This window comes from Fundulus heteroclitus, chromosome 7, assembly GCF_011125445.2.
Source record: "Fundulus heteroclitus isolate FHET01 chromosome 7, MU-UCD_Fhet_4.1, whole genome shotgun sequence".
Classification (NCBI taxonomy): domain Eukaryota; kingdom Metazoa; phylum Chordata; class Actinopteri; order Cyprinodontiformes; family Fundulidae; genus Fundulus; species Fundulus heteroclitus.
Window position 1 is genome coordinate 30,467,559 of NC_046367.1, and position 24,677 is coordinate 30,492,235.

General features: G+C 40.1%; 1 protein-coding gene across 13 annotated transcripts in view; it reads right to left on the reverse strand.

Moving 5' to 3' along the window:
• The window catches only part of dip2a (disco-interacting protein 2 homolog A), a 65,036-nt gene that overhangs the window by 33,773 nt on the left and 6,586 nt on the right, over positions 1–24,677 (reverse strand). For 9 of the 13 annotated variants that reach the window (XM_036139471.1, XM_036139467.1, XM_036139466.1 and 6 more), the window contains exons 1-3: positions 10,129–10,229; positions 9,924–10,043; positions 4,257–4,520 (exon numbers count right to left, since the gene is read on the reverse strand). In XM_036139471.1, coding sequence (XP_035995364.1) covers positions 4,257–4,520; positions 9,924–9,990 — 331 coding nt within the window. In that variant the 5' untranslated portion in view covers positions 9,991–10,043; positions 10,129–10,229. Of the gene's footprint in view, positions 1–4,256; positions 4,521–9,923; positions 10,044–10,128; positions 10,249–18,313; positions 18,386–24,677 lie in introns of those variants that run through there. The other 4 variants (XM_036139469.1, XM_036139472.1, XM_036139468.1 and 1 more) reach the window with 1 other exon arrangement.

The following is a 24,677-nucleotide window of genomic DNA, read 5'->3' on the forward strand; positions in this document are numbered from 1 at the left end:
TGTTTTTGGTTTTGGTTAGAAGCTCTAATGATGATTTAGTGAAAGGTTCACTAGAGGACTATTTAATTTAACATTTAGGCAGAATATAACAAAGACCATGAACATTCACTGTTCAACTAACTCTTTGGTGGCTTATCATCAGTTGATTATCATTCGCTCAATAAAGGACCCCTATTTCTCAACATACTTGTAAGTTGGTGATTTAAGGCACCAAGCTGTCAATAAGTGATTGAATTCGGCAACATTTTCATTCATCAGATCCTTAAAATTGTCTCAATGTATGTCATCTAAACTCCTACTTTGTTTTGAACTGCAAACAGATCCACACCATGTTTTCTGATGCATTGATATAAAAATGAAATAATAGTTAGGGACAGTTTGATTCAAATTTTAAAATAGCTATGTCTATCAATTATTAAATTCAAACACATTTAACACCAACAATGTTTGATGTAATATAGTTCTTTGGAAGAAAATGGGAAATGCCATATCAGACGTTTATAATCTCACAGAGCTATCTGTTTTTCAGTGTTTTGTGTAGTAATTTTCTGATGTACTATGCAGATACTCTGTCTGCACTGATGAAGGTTCACCAACATGCAAACAAGACAGGGAGTTGGACCTTGTTTCTGATTAACTCTGCTAGTAATAGTAATTATAATAGTAATAGTAATTTGATACACCAACAAAAGTGGCAAGATGAGAAAACAATGTAACTGTAGCTTAAAGCCTGGTCAGGTCTAGCCTCGTGAGACCATCCTGATCTCGCGAGCTTTCAAGGTTTCACTCACAGATCAGTCTGGCTACTCTACGTTGAAGAAAATTTGGAGCCGTTCACCAAACGAACGTCCAATCAGCGTTGGCTTTGAGGCGGCTTGAGGTGTGACGCAACGGGAAGCACGTCAGTTCAGTCTAAACAACATGGCGGCTTCAGCCGATGAAACTAGCGTTAGCGTGGCTATCGAGCAAGTTTTATCGGAATTACAGAGTATTTCTTTGCTGAGCTAACGAGCCTTTACCTGCAGCAGCAAGAGTAGCTTGGCTTGTGGTTGTGTTTTCGTCGTCGCTCGTAACAGAGCGACGACGAATCTGATTGGTTTATTTGGCCCGTCTATCACCAATATAAGCCAATCAGCTAACCAGTATTTTCGCCCCTTCCCAAAATTACTTCAACGGAAGGTTTCCAGATGGATATGCGGAGCAAATCTATCTGGCGGAGTCAGGTAAGGTCAGGTCACCTCTGTTAGAGGTATCTGTATTCATCGCTTTGCTGATCAAAATTTGTTTGAGAGTTTAGAGGAGAGAAGTGTTACCATCTACAGCCTCGCTATGAAGAACAATGTTTTTACAGCAAGTTACACATGATATACTGTATATGTGCTATTAAACTTGCACTTGTCAAAATTGTTATTTATTTTATGTTTTGTATGATATGTAAAATAAACATCATATTTTCTCTAAACCCTCTAAATACATTCTGTAGGAATAACTAGAACCTGTTTTGTAAAGTATAAAATCCCGGATCTTCTCTAAAGGTGCATCACGTGGGAAACTATCATAAAAGGAGCCCAGATGCCGTTTAAAGAGTGCAGTCTTTAACTACAAAAAAATTACACAAATTTTACATCTTACTATAATTTCATGACTTACTTGCCAGGATATACCAGATATAAACTACTATGTGAAAGGAAAATGCACATGACCTCATATTTTTGGACATTATTATGACCTTAATTTGTTGCTAATTAATTAAATTGTACAAGACTTGTTAACTTGTTGAGACTCTTTAACATCACAACACTTTTACTTTAATACATAAACCCAATTGTACCTACTTAAGATTATCGACACAACACATCTGCTACTATTGCTAGGACATTTTAACAACTCACAGACACTAGGGCCTTTAAATATGCAGTTTGTAATCTGGTTCCACGCAACTGCCTAAGTGCTACATGTTTAAAACCTTTTTTTTCCACACACGCACAGCAGTCCTAAAACATCTTAGAGATGATCCGCAGGGGTGGCATGTGTGAATACACGTGGGTGCAGGGTTGGCTCCAGGCCTCTTGTTGGTATTTTCCACCCAACCGTATAGAAAAATGTGTGGAAGATCAGGGGGACGAGACAGCGTGCAAACGGAGCAGCAAATCTTCAGAAGAATTTACTGTACTTGGGCAGCAGTGCATGCTGGTAAAAGTCACAGCTTCACGGTTTTATCTGCTGACCTATATAACCCATTTAGGAAAAATGATCATGAGGGTAGCTCTGTATTTTTGTTAAAACAAAGCAGTTTCCAAACTGTGGTATTTGAATCTTGCTCTGTCTCTTCTACATATTTCTTGCTCTGTAGGGGTCTTTAGAAGAAAACCTCCAGCTGTTAAATGCATGTGTGGCCAACCACTGCACAATAAGCACATATTTTGTGGTCTTGTAAGGAAAAATAGCTTAAAAAAATTTAGTTAAATTAATATCACAATAAGATGGGCTGGGGGGGGAAAAAAGCTGATTTTTGAGGTTGAAGTGATGTATTAAATATATATTTTCAAGGGGAGTTCCAAGCAACAGGAAATAAAAAAAACTTAAAATAAATTGATGATGAAGTGTACCAGTGGTTTTGAGTCCAAAACAACTGTAAACATCAACATTTCTCTTGCAAGACGTGCCTTTAAACCCACAAATCCTGTTACTTGTTCTTTACCATCCACACAACCTCCAGCTGCTGCCGTCCTATGATGGCATACCGGCAGTAACTGTCTCCTGCAAAGGTGAATGATAGACACGCTGAGTATTTAGGCGGGCCAAGGAGCAGGGCAACACTGGAAATTTATAAGCAGTCACCGGGGCTACCTTATGGTAAAAGCAACCTTGTGAAAGGAGAACACAACTCTGTCCTGATGGGATATAGTCGTGCACAGACTCACGTAAGCAAACACACGGACGAGGTCAGAGGAAACCAGATCACAACGTGACGCTGATCGTGATAAATAAAGCGAATCTCATTAAATAGCTTGTGACTCTCGTACGGCAACCAGGACAAGCAGATTTGGCTGAGATAAGGCGGAGAGCTTCACATGACTAAATGAGAGTAAGATGGCAGACGGCGGCAATTAATATGAGAAATGTGATTTCAAAGCCGTCGCCGGTTCCCTTAGTCGCACGTTAAATCAAAAGGTTTTGTTTATCTGGAAGGGAGACGAGTACTCTGAAGTGTTTGTGACTACAAAAATTCCTCTAAAAATAATGTGAAGATTTTACCGTAGATATGACTTTAAAAAGTGCTGACTAATGCAACAAACAGCCACTGAAAGCAGCCAATGTAGAGGAAAAGAACAGGTGCTGCTGTGTGTGCAGTGCATTGCAAGCATATTTATACACTTTTCCACATTCAGGTTACAACCACAAACTTCAATGTGTTTTATTAGGATTTTTGGAAGTAGACTAATCATATATACCCCACCTTTATAGAAGAAAGCCACTGTTATAAGTAAGTGAAATCCACCAGAAGTATTATTATAGTTTGCTGCAAGCCTAGTAAGGGACACAGCAAACCTTTGGAAGAAGGTGCTCCCGTCAGATAAGACCAAATTTAAACTTTCTGACCTACCATGTGTGGTGAAAACACACCAGTCATTTGGTAACACATGGTGACTGCTTTATAGAGTTTTTTTCTTCAGAAAATTCAAGGGACTTGTTAAGAATATTGATATAAACACAAGACAATCACAAAAAAGAGGCTGCAGAACACTTAAAACTGTGGTGAAAGTTCATCTTCCAGCAGGACTATTACCATAATACAACCTCGACCTACAACCTACAATTGACTGGTTTAGTCTGGAGCATATTTATGTGTTAATATGGCCTAGTCAAAGTTCGGGTTTGAATCCTGTTGAGAATCTGCCGTAAGCTTTGAAGATTTATTTTCCTAGACGCTCTCCATCAAGTCTGGTTGAGGTGGAGCTATCTTGCAAAAAAGACTGTGCAAAAATATTTGGTCTCTAGATCTGTGGTAACACATCCAAAGTCAAATGCACGGCATACCTTTCAGACTCTTATTTTATAAATAAAAACATGTTTCCTTTCATAATCATGCATTTCTTTGTGTAAGTCTATCATATTAAATCCCAATAAAAGACATAAAAAGTTTTTAGTTGCAACATGAAGCGGTATAAATGCTTTTGCAAGCCATCGTATGCATGAATCCTTGCATCAGCAGAAATGAATAAAACAGCAGACGTATTTGAAGTGAGACTGACCTAGCTGGGTGTGTGCCATGAGGTCTGCGAGTGCGGTCGCCGCTGCGTTGGCGTTCAGGGCAGCGTGGGCGGTGCTGTTGGTGACCGATCTGCCTCCCGGGTGGGATGAGGTGGATGAGGCTGAGGAGGAGGTGGACGAGCCCTGGATGACGCGGTTGAACCAGTGCTCGACGGCTGGGTGGCTGTGGCCCTGATAGGGCGTGGATGTGGCTAGACGCCCCTGCCGTCGCAGCGAGCCCTCATCCTCTGATGCCGAGGAAGTGTCTGTGTCGACGAGGTCAAAAAAAAGGGCAGAGTCAGAGCAGCAGGCGAGAAAATGACACCATCTATAAAGCTGCCAAGACAAAATGTAGGGAGATGAAAGGTGAAGCATAGAAAGAGTCATATAGAAATGAGCCTTTGTCTGAAATCAAATCCTTTTCAGTTGAAAATAAAAAAAAGAATAAATATTGGGTTTTTGTGTAGTGCAGAGGACAGAGGAGGAGCCCCCTGTACAGGAACAGTACGCAAAGGCCCTAAAACCGAAACAAACTGTGTTAAGAATAATCTTAGACTCAGGTTTAGTATCAAGAGGGTGTTTCACAGAAAGTCAGAGAAAGTACGGAGATGTAAGAAGCGATTTAAAATAAAACTGTATTTTCAATGACATATTATAACAAGTGATTTAGTCAAGCTTTGAAAGAGCAAGATTCTCAGAAGACAACAGAAAGGCATAACACACTACAGCAAAATTGCTCCGTTTAATCACTTTGGAGGTTCAAATCTCAACCTCCAATCCCTGTCTGTCATGAATAACGCTGGATTTAGAAATGCTGACAGCCTTTGGGAAATCTCAGAGTAAAAGGATCTATATTTTCTAGAACATAGACCAAGAGAGGGCGTGATGTTGCCTCTGCTCAAATAAGGAAAATGATAACTACCCAGAGCAGGCTGGGAGAGAGAGAGAGAGAGACTTTTAACAGATAACAGGAAGGCTGAACAGAATAAAGCGGAATAAAGATCTGTATTGTGTATTGGTAATACACAAAGAAGACTGCTGTTACTGTAATGTGTGCTGCGTTCACCGCTCTGCTGAAATTAGTTGCCAAAATTCAATTAAAAATATCAAAACTTCTTTGTTTTGAAATGAGAGTAGGTTTTATTCTTATTTTATAGTGGCTGATCTCTCACATGGCGCAATGTTACTTAAATTGTTTCAGTTGAAATAAATTATAAAGTGTACAAATATGTAAAATACTAAATAATTAAGAAATTCTTAAAAATGATAATTCACAGAACTCATGTAAAATGTAAGAACAAGAGCAAGAACTTTCTGACATTGTTGCAAGGTTGTTAAAATTACAAAAAAAAAAAACACCCATAGAAATTTGATCCTTTTAAATCATAAACAGATTTACGAGGAAACGATAAAACGTTATATAAGATGAACTTTAAAATAACATTTGTTGAGCTTAATTAAAGCCACCGTCTCCACTTAGAGGCTACAGCAAAAAGTATCTATCTTGATCTCCATGCCTGTGCTTTAAATGAGTTGTTTTACATTGAACAACAGAAGTGCCGTCGCTGACTGATGCTCTGCAGAAAGCATCAGAAGAAAAAAAAAAAAAAACAGGCTGAAAATGAAGGGCGGACTTTTTCCAGCCATCCATCTTCCAACTATGAAAAACGCCACACTGGGAAACATCTTAAAATATTAGATGAAAGATTTTCAGCCTGCTGTGCATAACAAAGCTTTAATGAGTTACTCAAACTGCCCACGGAGAGCTGGAGACAGACATTAGGAGAACGCGGGGATTTGGAAGACGGATGTCGACCCTGTGTTTGATCAGCCCCTGCCTGATGGATATTTCCTGCATTAAATCATCTTGAGATGCTTATTCTTGCTAATCACCCACAAAATATATTAACAAGCAAAGTCCGCCATCAAAAAAAAAAACGCTGCTGCTACTTGCTTTAAGTTGATATTTGGTTTTGCAGAGGCTGTCAGAAGAGGGATGGAGGAGGTGGAATTAGAATGAATCAATTTGATGTCTGTACGATCGCAGGGCTCATGTGGGTTATCTCACATTTATGATTCTGTTTGTTATCCCTCTGCCCGTCTCCACTCTCTCTCTCTCTCTCTCTCTCTCAGACTCCAGTAACTTTGACACAGCTAGGAGAGCGGGAGAGGGGAGGAGAGTGTCAGGGAATGCATTTAAAGTAGAAACAGAGAGGCAAAAAAGAAGAAAGGCTATATATCACCAGAAGACACCATAATGTACAGAGAGAAAACTGACTCTGGGTCAGGTGGAGAGGCTTGTAGAGGCAGACATAAGTGCATTGTGGTAAAAGGCAGACCATAACTAAGACCTGAGTTATTGCTCCAGTGGTATGTCTCTTCCAGCAAACAAACAACATAATAATAAAATCTTTATCTGGTGGTAAACAATGCCAGAGAAACATGAAGCCACCTCTTCATAGCGTAGCCTTAAGCAAGCGAGAGCTACTCTGAAACTGAAAATTTACATTCAGGTTTCCCTTTTAGTGATCTAAATCATTTTAATCTCACTAAAACTGTTTGCACATGGTTAGATGGAAAAGAGCAAATATATAATTTGCATAATTAGTTTTCCAACGTGAAGTAGAGGCAGAAGTCGTAAGACTAGTGAACATAAACATAGATGCTCATAAAGACAGACGATTGTGCTGCTTGTTTTCTTTTTGATATCGTTTTTATAGATTATATTTTCAAGCGGAAAAGAGAAAATATTGAGTTGAATTCAAATTCCAAAATAAGATACTTTTAATCCCAAGAGGAAATTAAATGTTGTCTAAACTGGAATTGACCAAGTTTCTTTAAAGAGTTGCTCTAGATGGGTATATCTGTGGGCAGCTGCATAATGATGCAACAACAGCACTATGTCAGCATTATACTCAAGAGTGAATTTGGGCAGAAAACTTTAATTAAGTCACTTTTTTCAGGCTTTTAAGTGGGTGCTTTAGATTAGTTGAAACCCAGGAATGTTAGATTTTGAATGGTATTTTGCATTTTCGTCACAATAGAGTTGCAGGTGGGCCATTACAGGGCTTTATGATGTTTTTGTTCTGAATCTGAAATTATGTCAAAAACACTGAATCTTTGTCTGTTCCCTATGTTTTCCCAGTTTACAACCTTGTCTGTTGATCAAAACATATTTTAGAACAGCAGTATGCCTTTTAATGCTAATATCAATACATATTTTATAATTTCCTGCCATAAAACTCAAATAATAAACTACTACTGCCTCTACTTCCCAGAGGAGTAATAAACCATCTTGATCTCCTTCTCTGAGATAAAGACTGAGATGAAGACATCTACACTGTGAAAAAAATTATTGTCCTTGGAGTGCATTTCTGTCCTCCATGTTTGCACTCTAAGTAGAGGACTTGTTTTTGCAGGACCTGTATATAGTAGGTACATGCAAGTCCATCTGAGCTGGTGTTTCATGATGGCGGTGGTAGTGCTGAGTAATCTTTCACACGTATGTTGGTACACGTGTCTTCTCAGTTGATGGGTAGGATCTTACTGAAGATGGTGAGAAATCCAGGGTTCTCTAACTTCTGCTTGTAGGTGGTCTGGGTCTCTGCACAATAGAGGAGTAGGTTGTAGCAAACGCTTTTAATATGCACCAGAGATCTTCTGCGTCTGTGTATGGTAGCTCTGTGAGTGATGGTTAGAATTGAAGCAATTTAAGTTTGAAAAGGACCGAAAAACCGTACAGTGACTTCATTCTGATAGTTTTCCGCCTTATTGGACCCGAACATTGACAGGATTACAAACTCAAAAACTTTTTTTCCAATCAGTGTCGAATAAGCTGATAACGCTGTTCAGTGTGAAAGTTGTTGCTAATCAAAGAAGAAGAAAAATATGAGAGGAAAAAGGTGTGGTTTTAAGTGTGACATGGCAGCTTTGATTTGCCCCACCTTCCCAGCCTGATTGAAAAAAACTTGCTCTCAATCATCTCATCCTGCGGGTATTTAATCAGTCTGTTCCCTTCCTTCCATGCCAGTTCGTCTTTGTTTCTCCCAGCAAGCGCTCCAGCCATTTCCCCCCCCAAGCTTTCTAGCCTCTAGTGACTTTTTGACCTATTTTGTGCTTGGACTCTGCCTCAGCCCAGTGTTTTTGGAGACCTCTGCCCTCTTGACTGATTCCCTGTGTACTGACCTCTGGACTGTCATTAAACCACTGAATTTGTGGAAATTGTCTAAGCTGTCATTTGAGTCCTTCCTGCCCCGTTTCTTGTCACACTAAGAAGCTTTCTATAACATAAAGTATTCATTGCACGATCTTGAGAAATGACTGCGGTCTATTACAGCTGTAAGACAACGAGAGTGAGAGCATGACATAAAGCAGATAAAAGGAAGGCTGAACAGAATACACCAAAGCTGTTTTACCTCGTTTTCCATGGCAAAAGCTGGAATAAATGTTGACAACATTTTGAAAATCTATGCACAATAACATGCATACACGGGCTAAGTTTTTTTTATGCTAACTGTACTAATTGCTTACATAAAATGGTAAAGAAAGTCTAAATTGTAATTTCCAAATCATTTCTTTAACTATTTTATTCAAAACGAGTAAAACCTTGAATTACAGATACTGCTCTCTCACACAGATGCGTGACGTCACCTCTCCTATTGAAATATATAACTAATGAAAAGCCTTAGAGGAAGGCTAAAAACAAACATTGTCAATGCTGATCTGTTTCCATACATTTTAGTTCTTAGAGGGTAATTGTAATTGGCTAAAATCAGCGTTGAGGATTTTGAAGCTCCTAATCAAAATTTCAGGAAGACCTGCGACCAAATATCAGCCACAAAAAAAAAAATATATATATATATCAGTGCATCCTTAATTTAAACTGAACATATTGTCATAGTTTTTGTTTATGATCTGGACATAGGTTGCTAGACTGAACACCTTGGCGGTAGAGTATACTCTTGGCTTTATAGCCAAGCCCACACACTCATCAGAGTACAATAAAACCCCAGAGGTAAGGATGCTATGAAGACATTCACTCTTTCTCCCATTGAAGCCTTGGTGTTGAGGCTCTTAATCTGGTTACTTGCTCCTCTGCCGTGTCCTGTCTTTTAATCCAAACCTTGAGGCTCCAGCTCTCCCTCGCTCTCTCTCCACCCGTACACCGACGACAGGCAAAGCAATGTTTGAGAGATTGTTAAGAAATCAAACAAAAACATTTTTCAAGAAACGGTAAGGAGCCTAGTGGGGCCTTGAAAAGAGAAAGCTTTTTAAAAATGTTTTAATAAAATGTCTAAACCTCAAATGAGCCAACCCACACAGCACAAACAGTTACAAAAGCAGGCGAAAGGTCAAGATTTAGAGACGAAGTCAAATATCAGAGAACGCCTCCATGATGCGGCGCATGGGGGTAGTTCTGCCTGGGAACACGACCTCGAGAACTGAGTCCTTTATAGTCTCGAAGAATGGACACATTCATCAAACTACACACTTTCTTTCCAGAGGCAAATGCTTGGCAACATCTTTAATAATCACTGAGCACATCAGAGTCACCAACCCACACTCCTGTGTTCATGGGAACGTATGAAGGAAACAGCGCCGGAGAGAAAATGGATCACAGGTCCGAGGAGAAAGCACAAGCTCAGGTAAAGCTGGAGGAAGAGACTCACCTGGTGGGGTGCACGCCTCGACTGAAGACTGAACTAACACCGATCGTCTTTTCGAGGGCATGGGCATCTTCCTCTCTTTGTACTTTGCCAAAGCAGCTTGGACAGCCTCTGTGTGTAGGTCTAAGGAAACATGTGCTGGCTTTAGGTCATTGTAGAAGAGCACTCAACATTTTGAATTTTCTGAGAGGACGGAGCTGGTTCCTACCAGATCTGAAGCGTTCGTCCCGGGCATTGCCGGCCCGGGACTTGTTGTGTTTGGAAACTGGAAGAACAGCTTGGGAGGAGGCCTGGATCCTGTTGTCAATCTGCAAGGATGGATCTACACCTGCGGACAAAACCGCAAGAAAATAAACCGTTTATAAACCGTTATATTGGTATAATGTTTAGCTGTAGTAATCAGTGCAAAAGTAACTCTGCAAGCAACATGGAAATGAGAGAGTATTCACTTTCATTTAAACAGCCTCTCTTACAGCTTTCCAGCTGCATCCAATATCTGGTCCTTCAGTTTTACAAATGAAGCAAATGCAAATTTCACAGACATGACTGAAAGGAGGTGATTAGGCGCCATGAGTGTCAAAAAGATTCAGACATAAATTATTTAGTAATTAGCATCGGAGGAGAAACCCCAGACCACCACCAGCAAACTTCCAGCTTCTGGCTTCCCCTCTTCCTTTGAACCACGTATGGTAATATGATGCGAAAGTATTCACACCCTTTGAACCTTTTTGCGTCTTGCCACTTTACAGCCACAAACCTCAATGTATACTCCAGAGATTTTACTTGTGTGTGGACAAAGTTACACTACAATGTGGAAGTGGAAGAAAGATTATGCACAGTTTCTAATTTTTGATTATTATTTTTACAAATGAAAACTTGAAAAGTGTGTCAGCTAGGGATGCAAACAAATGATCAACTTATGATTAATTGTCGATTACAGGTTAATTAAAGTTTGTTCCATCCAATTAACTGATAACGTCCGCTTAGACTTTCTTTCAATGTTGTAGTATAGCCGTCATGCAGCAGAGGGCTCCTTAAGTTGTCAACTAAATAGCTCCCATTCGGCCGGGCTGCCTGGCGGAGCAGAGTCAGTTTCTTAACCAAAACTCAGAAGGCAAAGATGTGGTTACAGAAAAGCGGAGAGAATTACGCAAAAAAACGGGGGACTATTAGTGTTTCATATATTTTATTCTATTCAACCTATGTTTTTTTGTTCAGTAACCTAATGGATTTATGTTTATTATATGTTATAAATATGTCCAAGTTTAAAAACATGTGAGAGAAGCACAATTTTTGATCAGTCAGCATTTAATACAGGTAAAATATAAATGGGCCTCTTTTAAAATTCAGCATATTGCAGAAAAAAACTTCATGTTAAGGAAAGACCCTCTTCACACAATGAATCTAGGGTTTTTAAGAAAATCACTGCCTATCAATTAAATGTTAGTGGATCAATAAGATCAATCAGCTTTAGATTAAGTCATTAATTACTTTGGAGACCACCTCCCGCTATAATTACAGCTACAACTCTCCAACACATGAAAATTCTTTAATTAATTTCACTGCAGCTCATGACTTTTAGGTTTGTCCTGCTGGAAGATGAACCTTCATCGTAGTCTTAAGTCTCTAAAGGGTTTTCCTCCAGGATTGTCATTAACGTGTACTGTAGCTCCATCCATCTTTGCATCATCTGACAAGCTTTCCCTGCCCCAGCTGAAGAAAAACGTTCCCACAGCAAGGTGCTGCCACCACCATGCTTTCTACTTTGGACGATGAGTTTAGGGTTATGTGTTGTGATAGTTTTAGGTCAGATGTAACGTTTTGCATGTAAAAAGTAATGTTTGCAGGTCTTCTGATGAATCTCTGTCGACAAGGACTCTCTTGATGCTGCTGTTGCCTAAAGCCCAGATTTATGAGGTTTACAACTAATAGTTGTTTTGTCGACATGTTCTCCCACCAGAGTTGTGGAGCTCTAGAGCTGCTCCAAAGTTAACATGTCTAGGGTGTTTCTCTGATGATGGATCAAACTGTTCTCTGAGCTATCTTCAAAGCTTATGATATTGTTTCATAACCTAACCCCGGTTTTAACTTCTCCACAGCTTTACCGCTGACCTGGTTCTTTATTCCAGGGTTTATTTTGTAACAACTACAGTACAGAGTTGCTCGAGGATTAAAAACTGTCACAATGAGCATTGAGTAGTTTTCTGGTGAACCATTTAGCCTGCCACATATTGACTCTACCTGGCTGGCCCATCGGTCACCCAGCCAGCCAGCCAGCCAGCCAGCCAGCTATCTAACAGCCTTTTCTTTTTTTCCAGTCTTTTCAGGGGTAGCTTAGCGAGGATCACCAAGTTCTGCACAGTCAGCAACTCCGAAAAAGAGCAGCAGCAGATGCACAGCTGTGCCAAGCAACATTTGCATAATTCAATTAGATCTAACACATCCCTGATTTCTGCAAATGAGCATTATTAATATATCAGATAATAAACTAACTAAAAAAGTATTCTTGTCATTTTATCCTCAAAGTATTTATGGACGGCTATTTTTTGTGCTCTTCAGGCAGTGCATGCCTTCACGTTTTAATAGGTGTTGGTCACCTTCATCCCTCTGACAGTCTGGTGACACAACATCCTTCCAGCAGCTCCCGGAGGAAAACGGGTCTATAAAGCAAGCCAGGACAGCGGACCCGGTTGCTGGGCAGAACACGCTACCCAGAAACAACACTCAGCCAATCAAGGGCCAGCTGGGGTCTCAACAAATGTCTTTATTGGTTCCCATCGGGCCCTGATTAATTTATTTCACCTGTCTGGTGCCAGCACTTGGTTACTGCTGTTAGTCATGATGATGCATGTCTATGTTTCGCCTCCTACACAACAAATATGGTTTGTGACAAAAATCTAGTTAAAAGTTGCATTCAGTAAAAGAAAACAAATACACTGACGAAATCTGTGTAAGTAATTTATGTAGCAAATTGCACAGTGACAGTTTTGAAAACGTGTTTGAGATGCATTCTGAGTCATAAAGTGAATTTATGCTCATTTAAGTTCATTCCTCTGTACCCAAATTGATTTTTCAGCTTTATTCGTGGTAGTGTCTGCAGTTACTGACATCTATAGATGGCAGGAACAGGATTTAGAGCACCTTTTAAGACCAACATATACCAGTCTCTTACAGTTTGTCACAGATTTTAAAATCCTTCAGATGTTTCTTTGGGCTATTTAAAACCCTCTGAAAGGTTTTGCAAGTCAAATAGAATTTCGTTTAAAAATTGTGTGTTTTGTAAACATTGCACGAGACCTTTTATGCAGGTCCCAGTTGTCCCAACATGTTTTCCATTGATCTACTTTGTGACTTCGTTTTGACCAGGTTTAAATTTTCCCTTTAAAAGTTTTTATCTTTCAAAATGTTAAATATGTGCACTAGCAGCTCAGTTGCACCGCATGATAAACCTCCTTGTTTTCTCTAGGCAAACTGTTCTTTCATTTATTGGCTTTATTTAACCAAAAAGAAGCAATGCATTCCCGATGCATCACAGAAAGTTAGATTTTTAAAGACAAGGACTTTTTTGAGCTTTTCTGAAAATGTGTTCTGCTTGGTCTTTGCTCACAAAGTGACCTAGATTCAGCTGTGCAATGAAGCCACCACTCTAGGTTTGTTGTTTTGACATCCCAGGAACATCCTTGCAATTTCTAACTGAAACTTTACAACATCTTTATGATATGAGACAATCAGCTAACATAAAAGTAACAGATTCAGCCTGACAGAGCTGAATAATGTATAATGTAAATCCCAGAATCAAGACATCATAAAAAAGAGAAGATAGAAAAGATTTGGGCGTACAGATCTGGGCAAATGTCCCCAACAGCTGGGAGAAGGGGCAACAGAAGTTAAACTTCCTCGGGAAGTTTAAGGGTGCTCACCGCCTGTATTACCTGCTGACAAACTTTCATTGGTCAGAAACAACCAAGCGTCCTCCCCGGCTGCAGTTTGCTTCCCCAGCTGCATGGGACAGAGCAGGAAGGCCCTGCAGTGTGTCGGTGAGGTCAGCAGAACGTGTGACCCAAACAAAAGATGCCTCCCGTCGAGTTATTTTCATTAGGAAGCATCAAAAGAAACCCAGCTATTTTCTAAAAGATCTAATCCTGGACACCACCTGGTAAAACATAAATAATTCTCTAAACACAATATTCAAAGCTTACTAAAAAGTTCTCTAGATATTAAGTTAAATTCACTTGTTTCATTGATGTAAATGCTGTCCTTGATGCTGTGAAAAAGTGCTTACATCCCCAGAGATTTCTTGCTTTTGCTTTCTTGATGGACTTACATGTTTCTGGTCATCAAATACATTTTAGTATCAGACAAAGATAACTTGAACAAACACAAAAAGCAGTTTTCAAATGGTCTATCCATCCATTATGTATGCATGGCTATAATTGCTAAATTGTAGGGGCAGTGCGGTGTCTATCTCATGTGGGCATTGGACAAGAGACAGGGCACAGCCTGGACAACACGCCAGTTCATCACAGGGCAACACAAAGGCCCATGATTCATGTTTTTGGGCTGTGGAAGATAGGAGTACCAGAAGAGAAATCACGCATGCAAGAGGAGAAGATGCAAACTCCCTGCTAAAAAGATCCCAGGCCAGGATTTGAACCCCGGACCTTCTTGCTGTAAAGCAGCAGTGGAAAAAGCTGCAACACCCTTCAACCCGTTTTTCAAATGATGCTTTCCAATGTTAAGGGGGAAAGCAACCAAACCAAGGTGGTGCTAAGTGAAGACATAGTCACACCCGAAACCTGCCATTTTTGGTGACAGCAACTGCCCAACAAGGGTTTGCTGTTTTGCCATTTTTGCTCACTCGCTTTCTTATTGTTGAATTATGAAGACCGCGGAGCTCCTGGAATGGTTCACCCCTCACTTTGCTGCTCTTTCAAGATGTTAATGGCAATGATTCCAATCTGTTTTTGATTTTCTATAGATTGGTTATGTTGTCAGGCAGGCTCCTTTTAAGTACTTTTTTGATTCTTGATTTTATAGATCTGACAGTAATCGGGTCTGGGTGTGGCCTATTAACCTGGCCAGCCAGATTGTTAATGCAGGGTTTTCCCCACTGTATTATAAGCCTGGCGGGCCACCATGCTCTACTCACCAGGCTAAGTGTTGTTTGTTTATTTGAAATGCTCAATATTCTTGATGTTTGAGAGCAACATAAATACGGCCAGTGACGTTCCTGTTTGGGAGAAAACCTCCTGGTCAAAATAAGCTAATGCGCTAGCTGTTATTAGCTTGATGCACACAACACTATTCAGTTAATGGATAGATTATTCGGGCTGAACAATTGAGGCGGGATCAGGACAAGATGGATTCCCATGTGTTTGTGATTGTACAAATACTGCGAGAATTCAGCTTGCAGGCCAGATTAGTGGCTACTAAAACTGAAATACAAAAAAAATTTAAAACTGCATTTCATGTTTATGAAAGTTATCTTTGTCTAGTATTGATATCTATTTGAGGATCTGAAGCATTTATATATGAGAAAATAGCTTAATCCATAAGGGCACACATGCACTGTTACAGTTTTATATTACTACTTCAATTTTATTTTCATCTTTCAAAAGCACAGCAGTTTTGCTTAATCTCATTCTTTGTTAAACTTTTATTTTGGTCACAAACTGTCCCTGTTTTATAGTTGTTCATATGTTTATTTTTCCAATTTGCAAAGAAATGAAGGATAATTTAGTCAAGATTCCTGGTGTTTTTAAATTGTCATATTTCTTTTCATGACAGTCTTTCAGTTTATCTAATATGGAGGTTGCAAAATCGTTTGTTCTTATGAGAAACATTTGAATTCAAATATTTCTTTTCTAAATAACTTTGCATTTTCTATTAATAGCTAAAGCATTTATTTAGACAAATTTCAGAAAACTTTTATTGTAAACTGATTCAGAACAACTGTTTACTATACAAACAAACAAACACTGAAATATTGAAGGATAACAACAACAAATCCAAGGGTAAAGCAGAACAGCTTATGAGATTTGAGAAGCCTACGCTATTCTGAACAGCTCTCCCTCTGCAGCTTTTAAATCTTAACCAGATTAATTGCCCTGAACGGATTTCTCAAGAAATCCGAAACATGTGTGCAAAGTTTTATGACACATACCATTAGGTTTCGGACTCAAAAGATAAAAAAATATAGAATCACACAAAGACAACCAAAAGGCAAGGATTGGGAGAATGAGGGAAATGATCCACCCAAGCTAAATAACAGTCCTGCTAATTCCAGTGGAAAGCCTGGAGCTAGAAGCCCACAGGAAACTCTGGTTTCCACTCACACCTGTGGCAGCAGGCCGAACTGAAAAATATGGACAGCAGACAGAAGATGGAGCAGTAGCAACTTCTTTGGTATTCACTTCAAATGCTGGCAGAATCTACAAGGACCAACAGCCTCCAGCAATGAGAACAAAAACACACTTCACTGATAAATAAATGTGGTGCATTCTTACTATATTGACTGTGGTTTCTAATCAGCTATTCAACTCAAACCCCATTTCAACAATTTATCACCAATTTAACTTCTCTTAGCATTCTGCAGGAAAACATAACTTACTAAATGAGGTGTAATTTATTCAAATAAAGTTTAACTTGTGTATTCTAAAAGCTTGCGGGAAACCCTTTTTATATGTAGTATCAACGAATGAGAGAAAAACATTCCCTGCTCAACGCTAACTTCACCTATCACGTCTTCTTCAAGGCTTAAAAGCACCCAAAAGCCTTAATTTTCTTTAACCATCTAATTTAAAGTGTGTTCATCTAAGACAAGGAAGGTCTATCCCATTTGTCAAATATGTAATTCAAAATCAAAGCATGAACGGATAGTGTTGCACCGAGCTTATGGAGTCCAGGTGAAAACTAGAAACTCAACATAATTTTTCATGGCAGAAATGTTATACAACAAAGGACTTCAGTGAATTTCAATGGATGCATGACTTTATATTTGTTGCAAATTTAATGCAATCCACAAAGGGTCCAAATTCTACATCAAAGGTTTAAATACGTACATCCCCTTGCAGTAATATTCGGCTAACTGTTCCTCAGCAAGTTGCAGATATAAGTAAAATCTTTCTGTAGCCATCAACAAGCTTCTCGCATTAGTTTAACTGGATTTTTGACACCTCATATCAGAAATGGTAACGTGGAAACAGGCTTTGATGTCTTTGTTGGAGGACCCATCTGTGTCCAAGTTTTCACCATCTCACACTGTCCTGCCACTCTCACAAGAAAGGAACTGGCTTAGGAAGCAACAAGACTCAAACCCATGATAATCTGTAAGCTTTATGAACACCGGTGACATTGTCCACAGTGAGGCAACGAAAAACCCAACACCAACAGATGAAATAAAACTTGCTTTTAAACATCTTCTGTAGAAGGTTATTGGGTGATATTGAACTATTTGGCCACAACGATGAGATGCATCTTTTGAGGAGTCAAGATAAGGAAAATTGCAACATCTGCCAAGCATGGTGGCGATAGCATCACGCTAAGGGTAGAATTTGCCACCAGGGGCAGCTGTGCATCGCAAAAGGTCTATAGAACAAGAAAAAAAAAAATACACCTCTAAATATTTTAACTTCACATCAGGGTGTCGACAAGCTGTCTGAAATTTAGACCCAGTTGGCCGCTCAAACGGGACTGTGATTCCAGACGCACATCTAAACTGGATTCAGGATAGATAAAAGCGGGCTATTGTAAAGCTTCTATCCTCAACCCTTCGAGAATGAGGAGACTATGCTTAAAAACCAATTAGTTTACATGAGCTCAATCAATTCCTCCATGAAGAGTGATCTAATATCCAGCCAAAAACTCGGTGGTGGCAACAGAGGGTGTGTGGGTTCTCTGCGACCATTAAAAAAAAATCACTCAATTATCATGACATCTGTGCCAATGAAGGGCACATAAACTTTTCACTACCTGTGTAATTGTTATCCAAGCAGTTCTTTACGATATTTATATTTCATTAAAAAAAATTCAACCTTCCTTTTATTTTGCAAAGTTATTTTTTAATTAGAAACACTGCAATCTCACTGATGGATGAAAAAAATATAATATTCAAGCCGCTCTGGACTGACAGGAACCTTTGAGCAAAGCATAAAGGCGTTAAAATCCCATTTATGACAAGGTTATTTGGAAGTAAATCCGTTTTGCACGGCTTTTTCCCTTCGCATTAATTCAAATATCTTTATACCCTTTTTTTAAAAAAACTGTTTAGAAGGGGGATAGTTTTCTATACATTTCATTGGTCCCCCCCGTCTCACCTGTTATTCACGCATGCAGCCAGAACCAAGTCAAAGCTTCTCGAGACAGGAACTATCCAAGAGGATGGTGAGGCTTACCTTGTATCTGTGGGATGTAAGGCGCCAGCAGCTTGCTTCTTTTTTTCTCATAGCCCTTCTGAGTTATGTCTCCTGTACAGACAGAGACAGACAAATAGAGGAACAGACAGAGAGAGAAAGAGAGAGAAAGAGACAGGGAGGAGGGGGGGGGGGGGCAGAGAGAGATGAGTCATTAGCTTGGCCGTGGCTTGCTGTTCTGAGCGTGTTAGTGTGCATAACGGCCTCAGGATCCTGCTGCCAGGCTGGTTACACTGGCACCACAAGGTACCACATCCAGGTTCTGGTTAGGGCATGCTAAATGTCTCAGACATTCACCCAAACACACGTTTTGTTCACTTATATTGACCATAAAAGAAAAAAAAGAAACACTTTTTAGTTTGTGTAAGCAAGATTTGAAGAATGGCATCAGCTGACCAAGTGGAAGTTTAAAGGACCATTTATCTTCCGCGTCTGGAATAATATCCAAGAGTAGAAATCCTGACGTCGGCGCACCACAGTTGTGTCCCCACGTGTGAATAAAAGGCAATCGCCTGCTTGGACCAAGAGAATAAGCTTATAGGAATTTGTAAAAACTAAGTCAAGACAGATAAACCTAAAGGAAGAACGAAGGAGAGAGTAGCCTCTGTAGCTGTGGCTCTAAGATGGACATCAACAAAAACAAGGAGATAGAAGAAGCTTTGTTACTATGATCCTCAGCTTCTGAGGGTTGAAGCAACATCTCCCCATGTCTCCATCTACACCTGCAAGCATAATGTTTGGTAGCTCTACCAGAGGTTTGTCCATCTGAGAGGCATCAAATCTTTAATCAAATCTATCTTTCCATTTCATACAGTGAAAGATGAAGTTTTCTATATTATTTTTTTTAAAGAACAACTTGATAAATGGGATGCTCATTGTTTGTAACAGATTATAGAACCACCCTTTGTTGCTGTTGTAGTTGCTAGTCTGCTGGGGTTTGGACATCTAAAGACCCATTCTTCCTCATTCAGATTGGATGCAGAGTGTACGCAGGCATTCATTTTCAGGCCTTTGCCACAGCCTCTCAACGGGACTTAGGTCTGGGCTTTGGACATGAAAATGCTTTGATTTAAAACATGTTATAGAAACATTTCCAGTATGTGGAAAGTTGCAGTGCAGCTCGACGTTAAACCTCCATTATAGTCTCAAGACTTTTACAACGGCTGCTACAGTTATTTTCACCTCCCACGTTAGTATTTAACTCTGTCTATCTTCCCATCGTCTCTACAGCTTCCCTGTCCTGATAGACGAAAAGCACAGTTTGATGCTGCCACAGATGTTCGAATTTGGGACTCATCTGACCAGAGGTTCACTGCCTAGTAGCAGCCTCCACAACCTAAGTTCTTACAGCGCTCTTAAACAGCACCAGAGCTGTGGACCTTTGAAACTCTTGAATTACACACAGGTAGACGGTACTTACTGACTGGATGATTTCCGAAGGCATTTGGTTGCAATGGATTTTATTCTGGAGTTTCACAGTTGAGGGGGGCTGAATAAAAATGCACTCAACATGTCTCAAATGTTTATTTTTATCCTTCCACTTCACAACTAGGCACTACTTAGTGTTGGTCTGTCACATAAAGGCTCAGTAAAACACAAGTTTTGGTTGTAACGTAGCTAAACGTTCAAACAATGCAAGCCGGTGTAAATGATTCTCCATTCCTACTTACAACATAATAGATCCGTTTTGACTCGTTGGCTGCTCTTTAAGCCTCTCGAGCACAAAACGTGTGATAATGTGAAGGCAGGTGTTGTTTGCAGCGCAGCCCACTGGTCCTGAGTCACCAGTAACAAGTGAATGCCGGCTCTGTTGAACGTCCAAGAGAGACGGAGGCCCGGCAACAATGCAATGCTGTCCGCAGGCTAAGCCGGGCTGACCTGACACTGACTCGTTCGGGTGATAAATTCTCTGTTTGTGTGCGCGCGCGCGTGTGTGTGTGAACATCAGTGAATGTCTGTGTGCGTGCCAGCGGGCCTGTTTGCCCACCGCAGCAGCCAGCTAGTTTGACAAACGCACAATAGAGGCCCACTATTCTCTGCGACGGCTCCAAATTCTGGCCGTGGGCCTGCGAGGCCCGGGTCCCCTGGAGAACACACTGATCCATGGAGTTATGTCTCGGTAAAACTAATCTTCTGATCCGAGAACAAACAGCTTCGTCATAAAATATTGCGGAACAGGCTTGAACGTTATATTACAGTCGACCCTTACTCTGAGTCCCGGGGCTGCACTACTCTCAATATTTTGTTCCTGAGAGATAATTTGTCCTCTGTTCCCCAAAAAAAACCTGAAGGTTTGTTATTAATATTCTGAAACTGGCAACAACATTAACAAAAATATGCTAGGGTTGCCAATTTGGCATCTCAGCTCCTATATTTAGCAACTTTTTTGGTGCCATTGGAGACGTTCTGAGACTCTTTCTCAGGAAGCTATGGATGCTACCGTTAGCTGCTCCTCAGGCCAAAAGGCCTCCCGGTCCTCGCCCAGCGGTCCCTCTCAGCTGCAGTCATAGCAGGAGATGCAAGGCAAGGCGAGGTTATTTATAGAGCACTTTTTAGTAACATGATTCAAAGTGTTGTACATAAACAAAAAGAAAAACAAAAAGAAAGCATTCCAGAGTAAAGTTCATACCTCTGCATTCAGACTGCAAATAAATATGGGCTGGATTATAGTTGGAACGTATAAACAGATAATAATGTTAAAACCTAAATTGGAATGAAGAAAGCGAAACATAACATCTTTAAAAATCCCGGACTTTTTCACAGGGGGAGAAAAAAACGTGTTTCCATGAGTTTGGAAGGGGCTAATGCAGCAGAAATTTTTGTTTTCCCAAAGTATCTGTCTTAATGTGGACGGGAACTAATTCTTAAGGGAAAGGATTGCAAAATTTCCATCGGAAAACTACGCAATCCTTTAAAAAAATACTGTGTTTGTACATAAATGGTGTGTATCTATGCATTACTTACTAACTACATCGTTTTCCTCCCTCTCTTTGAGCTTTAAGTACCTCCATAGAAGAGAAACGGGAGGATTCAAAGGTCAATATGTGCCCTGCTGACTGGGGAATAACAGAGGGGGGGGGGGAGGTGGGGGCTACTGGGAACAGTGGGGAGGACACAGATGGAAAAGATAGATAGAGAGGACAGCTTTGCAACTATGGTAAATTGCACGGTGAGAATGGAGGTCCTGCTGCTTGCAGGAAATTTACACCATTTGACCCCTTTCGGCCCCGAGCCGTGTACAAAAAAGCCTTCAAATCAGACACTTTTAGCAGATCGGAAACACAACAAACAAACACGAAGAACGGATGTGTCAGAAAGGAGATAAACAAAACATTTGACAGGGAGCTAAAGGCACTTTCTCACATCATCAAGAGAGAATTAAGGGGCTCAGCTGAACTTCTTCTCTCCGTCAGCATCCACCTTAATGATGAGCCTGCCCCTTTGTTCCCTTTATCCTTCCACTCAAACCTCTCCCTGTATTTCCCCAGCCACTAAGTCCTTGCTGATGACACATAGCAGCCCCGCTGTCATCTCCTGACCTCCAGACACTTTCTCTCTTTTCAATCACCTTCAGTCTGCTGAACAGAAGAAAAAAAAAAACAGAAACAAATGAGAAATCTCCTGTCAAATGTCTACTTCCATCCCATCCATCTGAAGTGAAAGCATCTTATTTCCCCCGAAGCTGGAGAATGTTTCCAGGCAATCTTTTTTATGTTATTACCTTAAACTTTTTTGTCAACCAGCTCTGAATTTAAATTTCCTAAACACGAAGGTCAATCTTGTGACAGCAGTAGATCCTTCTGTCTTCTGCTGTGGGTTATTGACTCTGACTGATGGGTGTCGGGAACGTCCGACTGCTGCTTTACTGACAGAGACTATTCTTCCAATGAGGTCCATTACATAATTACACCGTACACAGATCTGCAACCACAGTACAGATCCTTAAATATAGCCCAGTCCTCTACAAGTCAGCACAAACGCATCATTGGAACGTGGTGACTACAGCACATAACATAAACATTTACTTTCAGACACATTGAGCCAGTGCAGAACACCAATTTGCCACTTCTACCTTCACCAATAGCAGCACCTGCAAGCAAATCTGCTTACATTAGTGGCAGAAACTAGCAGCTGCGCGTGACCATGGTATTGCAATCATCTAAAACCATGCATCTGTATGCGCCCTCTCACATTCGGGAACCAATTACAAAACCTGCAGGCGGAGAAGATCTGCATGCAAAAGTGTGAGCGAAGCTCCGTGAGTGCTTCTGATTGGCAGCGACAGATCAAGGTCGACGGTTCATGATGAAAAATAATCCAGTTACATCGAGCTCTCATACCGGCTGTACTCTCAATCATAAAAATGAGTGTGTTCAATTGACTTTTTTTTACACCGTTACTGTTCTCAAGTGTTTAATTCAGTCTGTACTACATTAAAAAAAACTGTGAAAGTCGAAAATCTCAGTGAAAATGAGGAAACATGCTCCACTGGGCACTACCAGGTTGCACTGATAACACTAAATACAGAAACCATGTCTGTAACGCACCGCAATGGATGTCAAAATGTTGGCAGCATCTATATTTTCTAAGGCATATACACAAAGACTTAAAAAAATTAATGCTAGCTGCACTAACCACATTAATCGCTAATATAGAATAATAAAAGGAAGTTGCCCGTTTTGAAATTCGTAATCATTTGTGAATGAGAATGCTCTCTCTCACACACACACACACACAGTGTGACGTCTCCTCTGCTCCTAATATAAACAACTAATGTCCACTCATGGCATTAAGGGTTTAAAAACGAAATGTCAAATTAATTTGTTTTTAAATATTTCTCATTCACGAGAAACTCGTGACTTTCATATTGAGATCGGAAATGAGCGACAAAGTTCTCTAGTATTCCCTGAAGAAGAGACATTTCCAAACAGGTGCTCTGACAGATCAACTTTCTAAACGTCATGGTAAAGAAATTTGCCTTAATATTCATGGAGACAAAGATCACAAGCAAGTTTTAATAACAGGATGGGAGGCAAAAAAAAAAAAACATGTATAGATAATTAATTTGCCATGAACTGATGTCATAGTCTGCTATGTTCTGGGTGGGGTTTTCTTATTTTCTTTCTTAATTTGCTTGAGTCTGCCATGTTCTTTGACATTTAATCCTTGTTTTGTTCCTACTTCGTTTCCAGCTTTATGTTCAGATAGTATTTCCATAGTTTCCTGTTTTATTTATAAAGCTCTGTGCCTAATCTTAAGCTTAATGTCTGTGTTTTATTACCAATTACCACTCAGGTCTATTTGTCATTAACTACTTAGTATATGTTCCTCTAAGATTACTTTGCCTTCAGCTAGTTCACTGTGTTAGTTCCCCTTCTGTTTTGTTCCTTATTCACCATTCTTGAAACCCGCTAATTTAGATTTTCTGATTTTAGCGTGTTTTAATTTTCAATCTCCTGTGTGTTCTTCATTAGGTCCTCTTTGTCCTCAGCTCCCCCTCATGAAAACCGAAGCATAAAAAGGACCAATTAGGAAAATAAATCCATTGTGGATGGTTCCTCCACTAAAATACACAAATGATTTCATAAACATATGTTTCTGCAATTATAAGCATTATAAAATGTGTTTCTCCTCTGCAACCAACTGCCCCCAAAATCCTTAAACCCCTGAAATAAAACCTTCGTGTCTGCACCAGACTCCAACCCCCTCCTCTTGAATGACCAACAGCCAGAAAGATGGCCCCACCCTTTCCACAATGTCAGATCCTGTGCCAGTCTGACCCACAAACGTGCCAACTCCACTGCTGAGCCAGCAATCAAACTGTCTGCTCTTCAGACACAGAAAGCCGCAGCTAAATATCTAGGCAGGGAGAGAAACTACTCTCTAGGTTTGTGCATTAATTGCAGCAGAAAAGCAGATGTGACCAGCTGTCTGTCAGCATTAGCTGTCCTGCACATTTGACTTGGCCTTTATGCTTCTTCACTTTCCTTTGAATCTTTGGAATTTTTAGGTACATACTTGCAGGAAAGGAATATTAGGATGCATTATCTAATTTAAGGATGCAACGTATTTATCTGGTCCGGTTTCATGTGGATATACATTTGCATTCAAACATCCAATGAGAAGCAAAAGGATAAAGAGATGAGAAACGCATACCTCCACAGGGAGAGCTCTTCAGTCTCTCTAGGAACTAAAAGGCTTTCATAATTAATTGCATTTAAAAAAAAAAAAAAAAAAAAACTGAGACAAGGTAGGACCTGTAAGGGACTGTAGACAGGCAGAGCCACTTACAGAAGCCAGAGGAGGCTGCAGAGCGGTGATGAGACGTCTTCCGCAAACAGAGCGG